This window comes from Penaeus japonicus, unplaced genomic scaffold, assembly GCF_977035675.1.
Source record: "Penaeus japonicus unplaced genomic scaffold, GWHDUDI00000001_assembly GWHDUDI00000020, whole genome shotgun sequence".
Lineage (NCBI taxonomy): Eukaryota > Metazoa > Arthropoda > Malacostraca > Decapoda > Penaeidae > Penaeus > Penaeus japonicus.
In genome coordinates, this window is record NW_028234422.1 from 7,781,289 (window position 1) to 7,801,288 (window position 20,000).

At 42.9% G+C, this 20,000-nt stretch overlaps 1 protein-coding gene across 1 annotated transcript in view; it reads right to left on the reverse strand.

Annotated features, from left to right (window-relative positions):
- Window positions 1-6,624, reverse strand: part of LOC122256595 (uncharacterized) — a 1,026,286-nt gene extending 1,019,662 nt beyond the window's left edge. Inside the window, exon 1 of the mRNA XM_086547984.1 lies at window positions 3,898-6,624. Within this exon, the coding sequence (XP_086404110.1) occupies window positions 3,898-4,334 (437 nt within the window). The 5' untranslated portion in view covers window positions 4,335-6,624. The remainder of the gene's footprint in view (window positions 1-3,897) is intronic.
- Window positions 6,625-20,000: the final 13,376 nt, after the last annotated feature.

A 20,000-nucleotide genomic window follows, 5' to 3' on the forward strand; every position in this document is an offset into this window, starting at 1 on the left:
GGTTTTATTTTTGTTCGCACCGACTTGCAATAGTGTTGAATCCTATTTGGCTTCGCAGAGACTGTACGAGAGGGACATAGTGTACTTTCGATGCACCGGGAAAATGACATAGGACACGTGCTAAAGACAGAAATCGAGCAGACTAGCCATGAGACCAAGACAAAAGGAAGGCTGGATCAAAAGCCTCCACGACGGATTCGTACCTACGTATTTCTGGACGGAGTCTAATGCGACTTTACGACCTTGACTGAAACCAAACATTTGCAGCAAGAGAGAAGAATGAGAACCGAGAGCGTCTTGTCAGAATGCATCAAGTCGAACGCAGAATAGTGGGAGATAATGAAATAAAAGGTAACACAAAGGTGGGCCACGCGAGGGGGAGACTCGTAAAAAAAACTCCTGTAGAGTTTTAGTGCCGGACTTGGCACGGGACTCAGAGAATTAGTGGACTGTGTTTGCTTGTATTTTTTTGTTTATTTACTTTTTCCTTTGTTCGATGAGACGGCTTGTGTCGTTCTGAAAGAGATCGCGAGGCGAGGTAGCAACTACAAAGGCGGAAATCCCTGGTTTACGTCTTGTGTAAACCACCTAAGAGGACCTGTTCTGTTCATTCGCTCGAGCAAGTGGTGACGTACTCTTTTTTATCATTCGTTGATTCATACCCAAGAGTAGAAAGGTCAGTCCGAGGGCGACTGATGGGGACGCCTTAAACCCACGTCTGCCACTTGACAGTATGCCTCTTGAACCACCACACTCGGCCTCGGACGAATAATTTACGCTTAAAGGAGTAGGACCATGACACCATCCTGTCTTCAGGCTCACCCCCCCCCCCAACCCAAGCACCCACACGCATGTCACACGAACAACCGCGCGCTCCATAACAAAGCAGAAATTATACATGAGTGGCTGCGTGGCATCGTGAAAAAGATTAAAGTCAAAATCAAGGACATTGCGTCAATATGCTCACTTAATTCAAAGATTGTGTCATAAAACATCTTCCTCGTTTGACGGAGCCTCGGTTAGGTATGCCACGTGAAGAAGAACATTCACTGCAATTACTGCATCATCAATGAAACAGACCTTTAGATCCGAATCTAACAAAGTCGTCCTTCGTATTGCGTCTCTGCCCTATATATCTGTGAATCTGATTGACATCTTGGATAATTTGTAACAGCCACGCGAGTATATTCATGGCAAGGTTAATCCATACATCGATAGCAGGTGTCGTGTGTGATTGGATCATTTTTCAACCCCTGACAAACGCTGATTGGCTGAACCGACGTCACACTGATAATGGTCTTGTAGTGGGTCTATAACAACACCGACCCTGATTAATACTGGATCCACGTATTGTAGATTTTAGTCTCAGCCATACACAGAAACGATGAATGGTAGACATAATACCACGAAAATCACCACAGCGCACCGGCCACAGTTATCGGAGGAAGCACTCTTAAAGGTAATACTTCCTTCACAATCATGCACATTGCACAACCATAGGGTGTGTCATTGTCGACATCCTTAGAAAAACCATGCAACTTCCCCCTACCATATACTCAGGCCATTTCCACTACAGTCGAGGACAGAACTCCAAGGTGTAGCAACCAGAGGATTCAACACAACAACCAGAGAACACTATAGTCACTATAGCATTCCGTCAGTGAATAGAGTAAATTCCTTTATTACGAGTATCATTTTTATACGCTCCATTTGATACCTTTTCCCGCGTTTGTGTCTTACTAAGGTCATACCCATATTGTAAATCTGTACAGGTGTACTTACCTGTAAATCTATAACCGCATATGCTGAGAACCCAGAATGATTCAGTCTGTGTGCGTGCATGAGTGTGCGGGTCAATGAGGAGGCGTGGAGGAGGTGAGGAGGAGGAGCAGGGAGGAAGGGAGGAGGAGGAGCAGGGAAGAGGCGAGGAGGAGCAAGGAGGAGGAGAGGAGGAGGAGCAGAAACGAGGGGATGAGGAGGAGCAGGGAGGAGGAGAGGAGGAGGAGGAGCAGGGAGGAGGCGAGGAGGAGGAGCAGGGAGGAGGCGAGGAGGAGGAGCAAGGAAGAGGCGAGGAGGAGGAGCAGGGAGGAGGCGAGGAGGAGGAGCAGGAGGAGGCGAGGAGGAGGAGCAGGGAGGAGGCGAGGAGGTAAAGCAGGGAGGAGGCGAGAAGGAGGAGCAGGGAGAAGGCGAGGAGGAGGAGCAGGGAGGAGGCGAGGAGGAGGAGCAGGGAGGAGGAGCAGGGAGGAGGAGCAGGGAGGAGGCAAGGAGGAGGAGCAGGTAGGAGGCGAGAAGGAGGAGGTGGGGAGGAGGAGCAGGGAGGAGGTGAGGAGGAGGAGCAGGGAGGAGGCGAGGAGGAGGAGCAGGAGGAGCAGGAGGAGGTGAGGAGGAGGAGCAGGAGGAGGAAGAGCAGGAGGAGGCGAGGAGGAGGAGCAGGGAGGAGGCGAGAAGGAGGAGCAGGGAGAAGGCGAGGAGGAGGAGCAGGGAGAAGGCGAGGAGGAGGAGCAGTGAGGAGTCGAGGAGGAGGAGCAAGGAAGAGGCGAGGAGGTAAAGCAGGGAGGAGGCGAGAAGGAGGAGCAGGTAGGAGGGGATGAGGAGGAGCAGGTGAGGAGGAGGCGAGGAGGAAGAGCAGGAGGAGCAGGAGGAGGCGAGGAGGAGTGAGAGCCGGAGGCGCGAGGTGGCCGGTGGCGGCGTCGCCTTCGGGTAGAGACGGATGGATTGGCCCCCTGCGCTGACAGGCCGGTCAGGAATCCTTGATTGTTGTAGAAATTGATTTTTCCGCTCTAATAATGGACGGGAAGGTTACAGGCGGACTATGTTACGAATTGATCCTACTTGTCCAGCGACGCGACGTGTGTCTCGCTCTTTGGCCTAGAGGGAAGAGCCATTTAGGTTTACAACCTTCCTGCTGGCTTTCGTGGAGAATGCAGTGGGTAGGTTTCTTTGCACCAGGTTTTGTATTTCTTCATCTCGGATTATATATATATATATACATATATATGTATAAATATATGTATGTATATATATACATATATATATATATATATATATATACATATGTATGTATGTATGTATATATATATATATATATATATTATATTATATGTATTATGTATATGTATGTATGTATGTATGTATGTATATATATGTGTGTGTGTGTGTGTGTGTTTGTATGTTGTATATGTGTGTGTGTGTGTGTGTTTGTATGTTGTATATGTGTGTGTTACAATGTTCGTAATAGCAAAAGTCCAAGGAGTTCTAACCTCTAGTTTATGTTACTCTTTTACTAAGAATTCATGAGGCTCCCATTCATCAATTGTGTGTATAATTGTTAATCGAACTTCCCGATTTAGCTTATTGAAGGGAATAAATTTTCTCGACATCCCCATGATTATCTGAATAAAATTTTCCATCGTAACTAAGAAGGTAACAAACAAAAAAAGAAGACATTTCTGAAAGTATTGTCTCGGGAAACGATTTTGAATTCATGAATTTGTTCTGATCACCTGAAGCCAAACGTAACCATGGTAACACATGAATCGTTGGTCTTTTAAGGATAAAAAACAAAAGTTTCCTGTCATTCTCTTGAAATTCAGAAATGAGACTCAAAATGGGTTAGAGAAATTCTTAGGGAAAAAAAAAATCCAAAAAAATCCGCCAAGAACCCACCCCCTAAAAAAAACACCGAAAATACGGTCGGGAAAATAAACCCAATTCCGCGTAGATGAATATATATATATATATATATATATATATATATATATATATATATATATATATATATATATATATATATATATATATATATATATATATATATATATATATATGTATGTATATATATATATATGTATATATATATATATATATAAAGATAAAAAGGTGAGCGAGAGTACTTACAGTGTTCGCATGTCGCTGGTCTCGTGTCCGCCCCCGCCCGGTGACTTGGCCGCCGCCCCCACGCCCGCGTTGGACGAGGGCGCCGAGGTGGTGGGCGGCACATCCTTGATCTGGATGTGGGGCGGCGGGGCGTGGGCGGGGGCGTGCGTCGGGGCGTGCGTGGAGATCTGGACCTGCACGGGCGGGCGCTGCGTGGCCACGGGCACCGGGATGTGGGCGCTCGGGGGCTCCTGCAGCGGGATGTGGATCTGGCCGTGTGGGTGCGGGTGGTGGGGCGGGTGGGCGTGGGGGTGTGGGTGGGGAGGGTGGTGGTGGTGGTCCTGGATGTGTATGGGCGTGGGCGTGTGGTGGGCGAAGGAGGCGATGGGCGCCAGGGGGGGGAAGAGGGAGGTTATGAGCTGGGCGTGAGGCTCCCCCACCGTGCACGCTGCCATCATGGATTTCACCTGCACGCCTATGGTCCGGCCTGGGCGGGAGCCGACGGGCGGCGTGGGCGGGCGCGGGCGGGGTGCCTGGATGGCGGGCACCGGGGGGAAGATCACGAAGGGTGGGCGCGCCAGACCTGAGGCGCAAGGACCGGGGCTCAGATAAAGGAGGCTCGCGGAGGAGTCGCAAGCGGCGGACGGCGGCGGCTGCGGCTGCGGCTGCGGCGGCCTGGCTCCGGTGGCAGCGCCTCTTGGCCGCTCGCGAGGAATCGTGCTGTTGCTCGTGGCACCGCCTATCGCACGCAGGGCCGCGGCGCCTCCTGTGGCATGCAGCGTCGTGGCAGCGCCTATCGCATGCAGGAAGGCAGATCACTCGACCTCGGGCTCGACCGGAGCGAATCACTTGCTTGCTTGCTTCGACGAATCAAAGTTCTAACATTTATAACTTTTTATCTATATATACAACACACAGAAATAGCACCAGGAAGAAGCACTCACATTACATAACACATAAATAACAACAGTTCGTATACACACGATTGCCAATACTATGGTACTCACAGCCTTATTTTCAACCAAGAGATTTACAGCTCGATTTATTCACAAAACAAAGATCAGATTGACGGAAACATCTGGTTGATTATTGCTCTCAACGGACCCTGGATGGATTAGTTGATCATTATTATTGATTATTGATATTACTATTATTATTATTATTACTATTATTATTATTATTATTATTACTATAAACCAACTGCTTCTCTTATCACTCGCAATAAAAACACCACGATTTTGTCTCTCTTTTTTTTTCCAATCGACTAACTTGGCACACTAAAGGGAGAAATCACAGATTCTGTCATCAGCACGACCTGTCAGGGTAAAGGAGGGGCATTTCTGTTAGTCTGCTTCCTGCTTCGAGTACTGCGGGGACATCAGCATAGAGATGGAGTTAGAAGGGTTAAGGAAAGGTGGAGAGAGAGAGAGACAGAGTTGATGGCATCCGAGGGTTTTATGTACTGGGTGAATGATGTGTGTGTCTGTGTTTGTGTGTGTGTGTGTGTGTGTGCGTGTGTGTAGAAATATAGATAGATAGATAGAGAGAGAGAGAGAGAGAGAGGGAGACAAAGAGAGAGAGAGACAGAGAGAGGGAGACAAAGAGAGAGAAAGACAAACAGACAGAAACAGAGAGAAAGACAAAGAGAAAGAATCCAACACACACAAACTTACATCTAAAACAAAAAACCACACTCCCACAAACCAAAATCCAGCAATAGGAGCACACTTTCCTCACTCCCCTTGTCCTCGGTCTCCTTAGCACCAACACGCTCGCGTAATTTACTTAGCCTTCTGCATGCACATGTCTCACGCTTCCTATGCGAACTTGTTCCTCTAACCTCATTACTCTACCCGTGGGACTTTTCCCTCCTTTTTTAGTCTCATATTTAGGGCATCGGCTTCTTGTGAATACGTAATACTGATAAAATGTCAAAAAAAAAGTTTTTGATTACTTGTAAATCTCAAATATTGTTTTGTGAATAACTTCTAAACTCGAATCGTTTTTTCTTATTATTATTTGCACAGTGATTCCCAAATTTGGTTTTATAAATAATATCTCGACTTTATTTTTTTCATATTTTCACGTTTTCAAAAAAGTGGCTTAATTATTTTAATAGATAGATAGACAGAAAGATGCGTATAAATCTTCCCGTTCTGTGTTACCAATCTTCCCTGCTTCCTGCCTCCTCGTTATGCGTCACCCGGTTTGCGTCGTTGCGGGCTAACGTTTCTCGTCATTTACATAATTCCAATTGAAAGTTAGTGGCGCCTGAAAATTTCATTTGATTTAGATTTAGATTCCATTAACTTCCAAAATCTATATCTATTATTAGGGGTACTAATGTATCACTGTAAGTTCCAAAATGTAAGTATATGTACTGTGTATTTGTGTGTGTTTTTGTGTGTGTGTGTTTGTGTGTGTGTGTGTGTGTGTGTGTGTGTGTGTGTGTGTGTGTGTGTGTGTGTGTGTGTATGTGTGTGTGTTTGTACGTACGTGTATGTGTGCGTGTATGTGTATGCGTGAAAAAGGATAAATACCCTCATGATAAGACGCTGACAGAAAAAATAAAAAATAAAAAACAGTGACAACACTATTAAAGATTGTGCTGCATTCCCCGCGCCTAAATCTCCTTTTAATGCCTCGAGTAGGTCCTAATGAGCAAGGTCGTGAGTCCGTAATACATGTCGCGTGGCAGTGATGTGTTAAACTGTGTTTTCACGATCCGCTCATCTAACCTGAGCTATGCTGAACATGACCGAAAGAAAAAAAAAACATTTTCCTTCCTCGACTGGTTGTTATCAGTGACTCAAAGGCAACATAGGACATTTTTTTTCTTTTTTTTTAACTGGGAAAGCAATCTAACGCCGCTCTGAGCGAAGGAGAACAAGCGCGAGATCCTGCGTCGAGCGAGACTCTCCTTCGGATGCCCGCGAACGTACATGCAGCGAAAGGGCAATGCAACCTTAAACAATAGTAGCCGAAATAATGATGCTTTGGCAACTCTTCCGACCGATCAGCTGTGATGGAGCGGCCCCTCTCCTCTCCCTCTCCTTTCCCTCCCTCCTTCTCCCTCTTTCTCCCTCTTCTCCCTTCCTCCCTCTCCTCCCTCCTCTTCCTACTTTCCCCTCCCCTCCCCTCCCTACCTCACTCTCCCACCTCCTTCCTGATTCCTTCTCCCTTTTTCCCTGACTCCCTCTCCTCCCTCCTCTTCTTCCTCTTGCTCTTACTCTCTCTTCCTCTCTTTCCAGCTTCCTTCTCCCCCTTCTTCCTTCTCCCCCCCTCTTCACTTCCTCTCTCTCCCTTCCACCTCCTCACGCTCCCTTACCGTGCCTCCTCCCTTCCCCCCTTTCTCTCCTCTACCCTGTCTCCCTGTCTCTCTTATTCCCTTTCTCCCCTCCTCCCTGTCTCTCTTACCCCTTTCCTCTCTGTCTCCTTCCCCGCCTTCCCCCTGTCTCCTCCTCCCTCCTCCCTTCCTCCCTGTCTCCCTTATACTTTCCTCCCTTCCCCCCTCCCCTCCCTGTCTCCCTCCCCCCCTCTCCAAGTTGACCGTGACCCTTGACCCGCCGTGCGAAGACATAATCCCGATCATTCACAAAACCGTTAATTTAAATTTGAAAAAAAAACCGTTGCCATCAAAAACAGTGGCCTTATTATCCTCACGCGACGCCGCGCTGCGAAGTATCCGGCGATGAGGATCAATACAGAAAAGCAAATCAGAATTCTAGAAAGTTGACCTCGCTTGTCTGTCTGACCACGTGAGCCCCCCCCCCCTCCCTCTTCCTCCTTACCATCCCCCCCTTAAATCCACCTCCATCTCCACCCGCTTCACCGCTTCGTCAGTGTCCACTTCATTATTTCACTCTACCTCTTTCTCCATCTTCGTGTTATGGTCTTTCTCCACCTCCTTTTCTTCCTCGCCCTCCAGCTCTATCTCATCCTCAACTATCTCTATGTCATGCTCTTTTTCCGCCTTATTTTCCTTCTCTTCTTCTTCTCTTCTTCTTCCTCCTCCTCCTCCTTCTCTGCTTCCACCTTTTCCCGATTCTCGCTTCTTTCTTTCTTTCTTCCCCCCTCCTACCTCTTCCTCCCCCCCTTCTACCTCCTCCTCCCCCCTTCTACCTCCTCCTCCTCTTCTTCCCTCCTTCATCCTCTCTTCCTTCCACCTCCCCCTCCCCTTGTTTCCTCCACCTCGCACACAATTCTTTCTTTCTCATTCTTTCCTTTTCTCTTTTTCTCTCCACATTTTCTTTGTGTCTGTTTTATTGCTGAATCTTTCCTCTTTTATCTTCTTTTGCTGAGAATTTGTTTCACTTTACTGACGTTGTTGTTTTTTGTTAGTTTGTTCTGTTCTTGTTCTTGCCTCTTGGTCCCTTCCTCTTTCTTTCTGCTGCCTGGTCTCTCTTTCTCGCTCTCTCTTCTATTTCATTCTCTCTCTCCCTCTCTCTCTCTCTTTCTCCCTCCCTCCCTCTCTCTCTCTCTCTCTCTCTCTCTCTCTCTCTCTCTCTCCCCTCTCTCTCTCTCTCTCTCTCTCTCTCTCTTCTCCCTCTCTCTCTCTCTCTCTCTCCCTCTCTCTCTCTTCTCTCTCTCTCTCTCTCCTTCTCCTCTCTCTCTCTCTCTCTCTCTCTCCTCTCTCTCTCTCTCTCTCTCTCTCTCTCTCTCTCTCTCCTCTCTCTCCTCTCTCTCTCTCTCTCCTCTCTCTCTCTCTCTCTCTCTCTCTCTCTCTCTCTCTCTCTCTCTCTCTCTCTCTCTCTCTCTCTCTCTCTCTCTCTCTCTCTCTCTCTCTCTCTCTCTCTCTCTCTCTCTCTCTCTCTCTCTCTCTCTCTCTCTCTCTCTCTCTCTCCCCTTCTCCCTCCCTCCCACTTCAGCTCTGTTCCCATCGTCACCCAACACGGGCCGCCCTCCTGTCATCTCACCGACCTCTCCAAAACCCATCCTCTTCTCCCCTCTCCTCTTTCTGTCCAGCCTCTTCTTTTCTCTCTTTCCCCTCATCCCTCATCTCCCCTTTCCCATTTTTTTTAGATTCTTTCCACTTCCATTTCCGTCTCTCTTCTTTACTATCTCTCTCTCTCTCTCTCTCTCTCTCTCTCTCTCTCTCTCTCTCTCTCTCTCTCTCTCTCTCTCTCTCTCTCTCTCTCTCTCTCTCTCTCTCTCTCTCTCTGTTCCATCTCTTCTCTTCTTCTTCCCCCTTTACCCTTCCTCTTCTCTCTCACCTCCTTCCTCCTCCGTGCCTTCCATCTTCCTCCCTTCCTCATCCCTCTCATCTCACTCCCCCCCTAACCCTCTCATCTCACTCCCCCCCCCAACCCTCTCATCTCACTCCCCTCCCCACCCAAGCCCCCCCCCCTCTCCCCCTCGATATTATATCCCCTCGACACCTCTATTGATACTGATATATGGGTCAGTATGTGATTCCGGATAAAGGGAGCCCCTCGTACTATCAGACCGGGTCCTAGGACTTCTTGAATATGTGGGTTAGTATGTGGATTCTGATAAAGGACTCTCGCCCAAGTTGCCTCGCCACGTGAGGATCGGATCATAGGATCTCGCGGATTCTTTGAAATTCGGTCGTTATTTGGGTCAGAAGGAAGGGCGTGTAAGCAGTGTTTCAAGTGACTGCTGGTGTCTTTTAGGCGTTTTATCCCTAGGGAAGTGACCCAAGGGACGTTATTGTGTGTGTGTGTGTCTACAGGCATATATGTATGTATATATGTATATATATATATATATATAATATATATATATATATATATATATATATAATATATATATATATATATATATATATACTCACACAAACACAACACAGACACACTCATACACACATACACACATACAGACAAACACATACGCACACACACATACATACACACACACACACACACACACACACACACACACACATATATATATATATATATATATATATATATATATATATATATATATATATATATATATATATATACATACATATATATATACATGATCATCAGCCCAACAAATCCATGACAACACGAGGCAAAGTCCGGTGAAAATAGCGGGCAGCTGAACCTCCGCGAGCAGGAGCAGGAACCGGTGGAGAATAACACCACAAAGGTCTCCGCGTATCCCGTGTGAGTTTACGCTGCTGGCGATTCCGTATACTGGTACACGTGAATAAGTACTATACTTTATCACCCGAGTTTCATTATTTATGAGCAAATATAAAGGGTATAATTTTGTAATGAATTGGCGGGCAGATGGAAATGGAAAACGGTATTGGTGAGGAGTTCGGAAGGGGGGAGGGGGGGGGGAGAGGGAGAAAGCGAAAGAAAGAAACATAAAGGAGGAGAGATAGATAGATAGATAGAGAGAGAGAGAGAAAGAGAGTGTGTGAAATAAAGAGAGAGAGAGAAAGAGAGGGGAGACTGAGAGAGAGAGAGATAGAAATAAAGAGAGAGAAAGAGAGGGGAGAGAGAGAGAGAGAGAGAAAGAGAGAGGAGATTGAGAGAGAGAGAGGGAGAGATAGAAATAAAGAGAGAGAAAGAAAGGAGAGAGAGAGAGAAAGAGAGAGGAGATTGAGAGAGAGAGAGAGGCAGAAATAGAAATAAAGAGAGAGAGAGAGAGAGAGAGAGAGAGAGAGAGAGAGAGAGAGGTGGACACATAGACAGAGAAATAGAGAGGGGGGAGGGGGAGAGTTGCAATCCACTGTATACAACTTAGAGCCTTATGCAACACCTACTAATGTGCAACCAAAGATCCATACACCATGAAATAGCAGTGTACATCCCGAACATTTCAAATCACTTGAATTTCCGTTAAGAATTTTGAATTTTCGTAAAATCCGCAATCCATCTGATATCTAAATCGCATAGCTATGATATTTTCATACCTTTTTCATACGGATTATTATTCTATGGGTTGTATCAGTTTCCCATGACAGAAGCATAACCTACTAATCTTTCTTCCGTGAATATTTCTTCAAGTCTTTCTTCCGTGAATATTTCTTCAAGTCTTTCTTCCGTGAATATTTCTACAAATCTTTCTTCTATGAATATTTCTACAAATCTTTCTTCCGTGAATATTTCTACAAATCTTTCTTCTGTGAGTATTTCTACAAATCTTTCTTCCGTGAATATTTCTACAAATCTTACTTCTGTGAGTATTTCTTCAAGTCTTTCTTCCGTGAATATTTCTTCGTCTTTCTTCTATGAATATTTCTACAAATCTTTCTTCCGTGAATATTTCTACAAGTCTTTCTTCCGTGAATATTTCTACAAGTCTTTCTTCCGTGAATATTTCTACAAATCTTTCTTCTATGCATATTTCTACAAATCATTCTTCCGTGAATATTTCTACAAGTCTTTCTTGTGTGAGCATTTCAACAAGTCTTTCTTCCGTGAATATTTCTTCGTCTTTCTTCTATGAATATTTCTACAAATCTTTCTTCCGTGAATATTTCTACAAGTCTTTCTTCTGTGAATATTTCTACAAATCTTTCTTCCGTGAATATTTCTACAAGTCTTTCTTCCGTGAATATTTCTTCGTCTTTCTTCTATGAATATTTCTACAAATCTTTCTTCTATGAATATTTCTACAAATCTTTCTTCCGTGAATATTTCTACAAATCTTACTTCTGTGAGTATTTCTACAAATCTTTCTTCCGTGAATATTTCTACAAATCTTTCTTCCGTGAATATTTCTACAAATCTTTCTTCCGTGAATATTTCTACAAATCTTTCTTCTGTAAATATTTCTTCAAGTCTTTCTTCCGTGAATATTTCTTCGTCTTTCTTCTATGAATATTTCTACAAATCTTTCTTCCGTGAATATTTCTACAAGTCTTTCTTCTATGAATATTTCTACAAATCTTTCTTCCGTGAATATTTCTACAAGTCTTTCTTCTGTGAGTATTTCTACAAATCTTTCTTCCGTGAATATTTCTACAAATCTTTCTTCCGTGAATATTTCTTCGTCTTTCTTCTATGAATATTTCTACAAATCTTTCTTCCGTGAATATTTCTACAAGTCTTTCTTCTGTGAGTATTTCTACAAATCTTACTTCTGTGAGTATTTCTACAAATCTTTCTTCCGTGAATATTTCTTCGTCTTTCTTCTGTGAATATTTCTACAAATCTTTCTTCCGTGAATATTTCTACAAATCTTTCTTCCGTGAATATTTCTACAAATCTTTCTTCCGTGAATATTTCTACAAATCTTTCTTCTGTGAATATTTCTACAAGTCTTTCTTCCGTGAATATTTCTTCGTCTTTCTTCTATGAATATTTCTACAAATCTTTCTTCCGTGAATATTTCTACAAGTCTTTCTTCTGTGAGTATTTCTACAAATCTTTCTTCCGTGAATATTTCTACAAATCTTACTTCTATGAATATTTCTACAAATCTTTCTTCTGTAAATATTTCTTCAAGTCTTTCTTCCGTGAATATTTCTTCGTCTTTCTTCTATGAATATTTCTACAAATCTTTCTTCCGTGAATATTTCTACAAATCTTTCTTCCGTGAATATTTCTTCGTCTTTCTTCTATGAATATTTCTACAAATCTTTCTTCCGTGAATATTTCTACAAATCTTTCTTCTGTGAGTATTTCTACAAGTCTTTCTTCTATGAATATTTCTACAAATCTTTCTTCCGTGAATATTTCTACAAATCTTTCTTCCGTGAATATTTCTTCAAATCTTTCTTCCGTGAATATTTCTACAAATCTTTCTTCTATGAATATTTCTACAAATCTTTCTTCCGTGAATATTTCTACAAATCTTTCTTCTGTGAGTATTTCTACAAATCTTTCTTCCGTGAATATTTCTACAAGTCTTTCTTCTGTGAGTATTTCTACAAATCTTTCTTCTATGAATATTTCTACAAATCTTTCTTCCGTGAATATTTCTACAAGTCTTTCTTCTGTGAATATTTCTACAAATCTTTCTTCCGTGAATATTTCTACAAGTCTTTCTTCTGTGAGTATTTCTACAAATCTTTCTTCCGTGAATATTTCTACAAATCTTACTTCTGTGAGTATTTCTACAAATCTTTCTTCCGTGAATATTTCTACAAATCTTTCTTCTATGAATATTTCTACAAATCTTTCTTCCGTGAATATTTCTACAAATCTTTCTTCCGTGAATATTTCTACAAGTCTTTCTTCCGTGAATATTTCTTCAAGTCTTTCTTCCGTGAATATTTCTACAAATCTTTCTTCCGTGAATATTTCTACAAATCTTTCTTCCGTGAATATTTCTACAAGTCTTTCTTCTGTGAGTATTTCTTCAAGTCTTTCTTCCGTGAATATTTCTTCGTCTTTCTTCTATGAATATTTCTACAAATCTTTCTTCCGTGAATATTTCTGCAAGTCTTTCTTCTGTAAATATTTCTTCAAGTCTTTCTTCCGTGAATATTTCTTCAAGTCTTTCTTCTATGAATATTTCTACAAATCTTTCTTCCGTGAATATTTCTACAAATCTTTCTTCTGTGAATATTTCTACAAGTCTTTCTTCTGTGAGTATTTCTACAAGTCTTTCTTCTGTGAGTATTTCTACAAGTCTTTCTTCCGTGAATATTTCTACAAATCTTTCTTCCGTGAATATTTCTACAAGTCTTTCTTCCGTGAATATTTCTACAAATCTTTCTTCTATGAATATTTCTACAAATCTTTCTTCCGTGAATATTTCTACAAATCTTTCTTCCGTGAATATTTCTACAAGTCTTTCTTCTGTGAGTATTTCTACAAATCTTTCTTCCGTGAATATTTCTACAAGTCTTTCTTCTATGAATATTTCTACAAATCTTTCTTCCGTGAATATTTCTACAAGTCTTTCTTCCGTGAATATTTCTACAAATCTTTCTTCCGTGAATATTTCTACAAATCTTTCTTCTGTGAATATTTCTACAAATCTTTCTTCCGTGAATATTTCTACAAATCTTTCTTCTGTGAATATTTCTACAAGTCTTTCTTCTGTAAATATTTCTTCAAGTCTTTCTTCCGTGAATATTTCTTCAAGTCTTTCTTCCGTGAATATTTCTTCGTCTTTCTTCTATGAATATTTCTACAAATCTTTCTTCCGTGAATATTTCTACAAATCTTACTTCTGTGAGTATTTCTACAAGTATTTTTTCTGTGATTATTTCTACGATTGTTTTTTTTCTGTGAGTATTTCTGCAAGTCTTTCTTCTGTAAATATTTCTTCAAGTCTTTCTTCCGTGAATATTTCTTCGTCTTTCTTCTATGAATATTTCTACAAATCTTTCTTCCGTGAATATTTCTACAAATCTTACTTCTGTGAGTATTTTAACAAGTGTTGTTGTTTTTTTTCTTCTGTGAGTATTTATACGAGTATTCTAAGAGCCTTTCTAGATTCTTAAGTTGCATTGTTCGCCACTGCAATAATTTGACAGCGAGTGAGAAAGGAGTCAGCGCACAGTAGCTAAACCCGTGACAGAGCAAGGCAAATGTTTTCTTGTGGGCGGGATGTTTGTATATCGTTTAACCATGGCTTGGGTGGAAGGTTTGCGTGTTTGTGTGTGTGGTGAGGGAGAGAAAGAGAGAGAGATAGAGGGAGAGAGAGAAAGAGAGAGAGAGAGAAAGAGAGAGAGAGAGAGGGAGAGAGAGAGAGAAGGAGAGAGAGGGAGAGAAAGAGAGAAAAGCAAAAGAAGCAAAAAAATAAAGAAAGAGGGGAAGGTTTGGGGGAAAAAGAAAGAAGAGGAAAAGAGGAGACGTGCAAAATGGAAGGAGGGACAGCAGGAATGTGGGAGTGGACGTGAGAGAAAGAGGGAGGAGAGAATGTGAGAGTAGGAAAGAAGAAAGGAGGAGGGACAGGGGAGGTGGAGGAAGGGAGCGAGAGAGCCCCCCCAAAAAATGAGAGAAAGAGTAAGAGTAACGAAAGCAGTATGAGTAATTGGTACGAGAGCGAGTATAAATAAAAGTAAATCCAAGAAAAAAGTTGATAAAAGGAGTTGGAAAAATACAGACGAGTAGGCAAGTCCATGTATGAGTAACATCCTCATATGTGTCTGTATGTGCGTGTATGTACGTATGTGTACCAGCAGGTCTTCAGTGCATGATACCGGGCACGCGGCACGCACAACCCGCACTTTCTTTCTGCCTTAAAGAAGAAATACTTACGTAACTCGCCTTTAGTTCTGTTCCTACGTTTGGCTCTGTTTATGTGCGTCCTTCTGTATCTCTATAAGAGTATGCATTAAGCATTTTGATACGTGTTTATATGTATATATATAATATATATAATATATATAAATATATATATATATATATATATATATATATAGAGAGTATAAGATATATAGTATCGTCATATATATATCATATTATATGGGTACTATCATATTATATATATATATATATATAATATATATTATATATATATAAGTATATATATATACTATGTGTGTGTGTGTGTGTGTGTGTGTGTGTGTGTGTGTGTGTGTGTGTGCAGTGTGTGTACAGTGTGTGGGGTGTGTGTGTGTGTGTGTGTGTGTGTGTGAGTGTGTGTGTGGTGTGTGTGTGTGTGTATCTATGTCTAGATCTTTATCTATATCTATCTTTATCTACCTATCTATCTATCTATATATCTATCTATACATACATATATATATATATATATATATATATATATATATATATATATATATATATATATATATATATATATATATGTATGTATGTGTGTGTGCGGCAGAAAGAGATATAGGGAGGAGGGGGAGAGAAAAAAATAGAAAAAGAAACAGACAAACAGAGACCATTAGGCGATAAAACACCTCGCTTGCCGATTCACCTTCTGAAGAGTTGTTCTGTCTTGCCCTAATTAGATTCTGCTAATAATATCATCATTAGACGTGTTTCTTTTTGCTCTCGGGTATATTATGGCCATTTCGAAACATCGGAATTAGTTTAATTTCGAAATCCAGGTCACTTCACCGGGGGAGGAGGAAGGGGGGAAGGAGGGGGGGAGCGGGGCTTAGCACGGATGCATTTATCCAAAACCGCCGAAATTTTTCCCTTGAAAAGTATAGGCCTACATCTTTTAATTCCATAGCAAGGGCCTTTCGATTTCATCTCCCTAATCGGATGCTCAATCGTCGAATTCCATCCCCCCCCCCACACCGCACCACCACCACCCTACAAGATGCATAGGCCTACATCTCATCTTTCAATCCCCATAGTAAAGGCTTTTCAAATTTCATCTCCCCAGCTCCATTTCACAACGCATTCTCATCTCGCTGCAGCATCCATCCGCATCTCGCTCGCAGACAGCATCTTCGGGAGTCCTGAAGGATAACGCGGGGAGTGTTGATTGCGAGTCACGCCCTCCGCCGTACGTCTTCGTAGGAGCGATCCTTTGAGACGTTAACACGGGTGTCTCGAAGGGTGGGTGGGGGGGGGATTGGGGGAGAGAGGGGGAAGGGGGGGAGGGGAGACTCTTCGGATCTGGGAGGATTTCCTGTCTTACGAGTCCTTCCTCTTCGTGCTTTAGGAGATAATCCGCGATTGCATTGTTCATTATCCTTTCTTATTATTATTTTTCTTTTCTATTCTCTTTCTTTTTTCTTCTTTTTCTCCTTTCTTTTCTCTTCTTTTTCTTTTTTCTTCTTCTCTTATTTTGTTTATTTTCTTTTGCTTCATTCTCTTCTCTTCTTCTGTTTTTCTTCCCTTCGTAGGTATCTTCATCTCTCCAGAAACATGTAACGAACGTGTTTGAAAAGGAAAGGAATACCTCATCACACACACGTTGGATGACACAAGTAATCAATTCGTCGGTCTGACGCGTCTCAGACTAAAAAAAAGATGAGACATTATGCCAAAAACAGCCTATAGATGTCCTATTCACAATTCGTTATATTATGAAAACACTTTCCAATATTAACAAGGTAAAGCTATGTACCTGGAACTTCGATGATGTGTAGCCTACCAGAAAGGGAAGAATTTCAGAATATTACACATACACACATACACAAACAAACAAACACACACACACACACAAACAAACACAAACACACACACAAACGCAAACACACACACACACACACACACGTGTCGTCGGCGGCCTGAGAAGTGCGATACCTCTCCCTAGAAGGAAAAAACAAAATCAATAGGAACTCAAATACAGAAAGTTTAGTAGATAAAGCTGAATATCGACCCCGCGTGTGTCAATAAACCAGAGTCCAGGACACTAAATCACCAACCCGCTGCAGACCGCAAGAGTGAGAGCCATAAAAGTTCCCCCTTCTAAAGAAAACGGAGTGATGGCCGCCCCTGGAAATTACGCTTGGCGATGATGGATCTAAGGTATGGAGCTTGATTCGCTTTTCTAAGCTTAATTCCTAACTTTATTTTCTTTGGGGGGGGGGGGGGGTTATGCGTACGAATGGGGGTATTCCAACACTTGGAATGGGGATGAAGTGACATTTCCCTGCTTCCCTTTGGCCTTGAAGGTAGTGAACCCCGGGAGGAAAAAAGGTCCTAACGATGACGGAGCGACTTTTTCCCTCTCGTCCTTTTGCCTTGATGGTGACAAACCCCGAGGCATGAGGGAGTCCGCGAGTGTGGAGGGACGATGGAGCGACGTTCCTCCGCCCTCCTTCTTGCCTTGAAGGCGGCAATAAACCACAGGACAAGAAAGAGCCCACGAGCGTGCCCCAGGGAGCCATTTACCCACAATAATCAGGGCGCCGGTGTATCGACAGCGAGACGCGGTTCCGACGCGGGCACCGCCACCGCCGCCACCGTCCGCCACCCGCACAGTCAATACCTGGCGAACTCCCTCCTGCCTCCTGTCATGCAATGCCCCCTCTCCTCCCCCCCCCCTCTCTCCTCCTACACGCCAGCCAACCACTATCCTGCGCCTGCACTACGCAACCCCCTCCTCTGCCCCTACCCACACACCCTTGCCCTCGCGCTGTGAGAACCATGCACGCACGCATGCACAAACAGGCACCGTCTTACGGCTTGCTCCGCCCCTGTGCGAGGTGTCTGCCTCTGACCCACAGTGGTGCAAGGTGGTAGTTCGCGCACGCTGCCTGCCCTCCCCGCTCCCCTCTGCCCTCTCCCCTCTCCCCGCTCCCCGCTCCCTCCTTCTACTATCTTCCCCTCTTACACCCCTCGTTTCTCTCCCTTCCCCTTTCCTCACCCCAGCGGGCACGGACATTGCTCTTGCCAAGACATGCTGCAACGTTCTATTGCCTCACATTCATTCCCCGGCTAATACCACGTAGATATATATATACGTTTTTCCCTTTGCTTTTTTCCCGCTTCTTCCCTCCGCTCTCCTTATCCTTCCATTGCCCTCCCCGCCCCTCCCTTGCACAGCCCTCCCTCCCCCCCTCTCGTCATACGCGTCTAACATGACTGCAGTGGCGCCCCAATGTCAGCTGATCTGCCCCCTCCCCCCTTCCCCCTCCCCCTTCCTCCCACACATCCCCTCCCCCTCCTCGCCCAGTGTTGAGCGTCATCAGCTGATTGTTCTTTCCACACAATGCGTTCCCGTCCTACGCCCTGCGCCCCTTATAATCAACATTGTTAAGGCCAATACGTCTAAATCTGCTACGTTTAATACCTGCAACAAAGGGTTATTCGCTGCTGTTACATCCAACACCGACCTCGATATGTCCAATATATCCAGCGCTGTTCCATCCACAAGAGTTGCATGCACCACTACTCTGTGTTTCACTCTGACGTCGAGCACTGATGGATCCAGCACTGTTAGATCGACCATCGCATCCACCAGACATACGTCCTTTAATATTGTGTTTTTCTATTATTTTCTACGAACATTGCTACACCAGATTCGTTTTATCAACTGCTGGACTGTACCCATACCGTAACGTCCCTCCCTGTCATATATAACCCACATACATCACATTCCCCTTTCTGCATAACCTATGACTACATATCATATCGTTACACTGCACGCTGTCATGGTACACACTGCCATTCGTAATTACTGACGTACACTGTATTTCGTATTTAACTGTGACCAACTGATTTAGCAAACGGTGGTTTTATGCTCCACTTCAAAATGGGGTATTTCTGAGAATTACGGTGCTCCATCTACAGTAAAACGGTTTATGTTCCCATTTTGTTTATACAAAAACGAACCATTACCTCAAGCTCTGTGGAATCGTATAGTATACACAATATTCAACGTACATATACCATGTTCTGTGTCACCCTCTGTTACCCTCCTCTCTTATATCTAATTAATTATTCTATATTGTATTATCACTCTTTACAATGTATCTCACATTGTTACGCTCCTTTGATAACAATCCTCATACTACAGTATATTATATTGCTATCTTGTATATTTATACTGCTTTACCCAGGAACTAAACATATACCTTGTAAAGAAAAAGTCATATCAAAAAGGATATATAAAGCATACTTATTCTAGTGTCCCCTTTCTAGTATTATCCTCATCATGCCGAATCAAACCCCGGCAATGTACAGTGCCATTATCACAAACCCTTGCCAACACACTATAAAAACCCGCCACTCTGAAGTTTACAGGCTGCACTCTAACGCCTCAAGCTCTTAAAGCGCATATTTACATCACTCTTATATCGCAAACACTTACACTTCATCGTTAGCCCTTAGACCCTTTCTCAGAGTATCTTTACATTTCATATATTCCTTTTTAACACGGAAGCCTCTTGCATACACTCTTACACCAGATACTTCTTCCACGGTTAGATCTTAATATAGCACCTACCTATACGTCCGCATCCTACTGTCTATAAATGGATACTAAATGCATTAATGGTTCAGTCTTGACATATAGATCCCACGCACGTTATCATTATCATAATTTTTAATGTTTCTGCTTCCCCCGCAGAGAGGATGGTGATGCAACGTGCATCCGCAACAAAACTGACGTCAATGTTCATTACCTGAGGATATAACAGGACAGAAAGGTGTTCCTTGAAGGATGTGGTAATTGAGACATTATTGACTAAATAGTGAGTCAGAGAACATGAAGGTTATATATATATATATTATATATATATATATATATATATATATATATTAAGAATATATATATATATATATATATATATATAATATACATTATATATATATATATATATTATATATATATATATATATTTATAT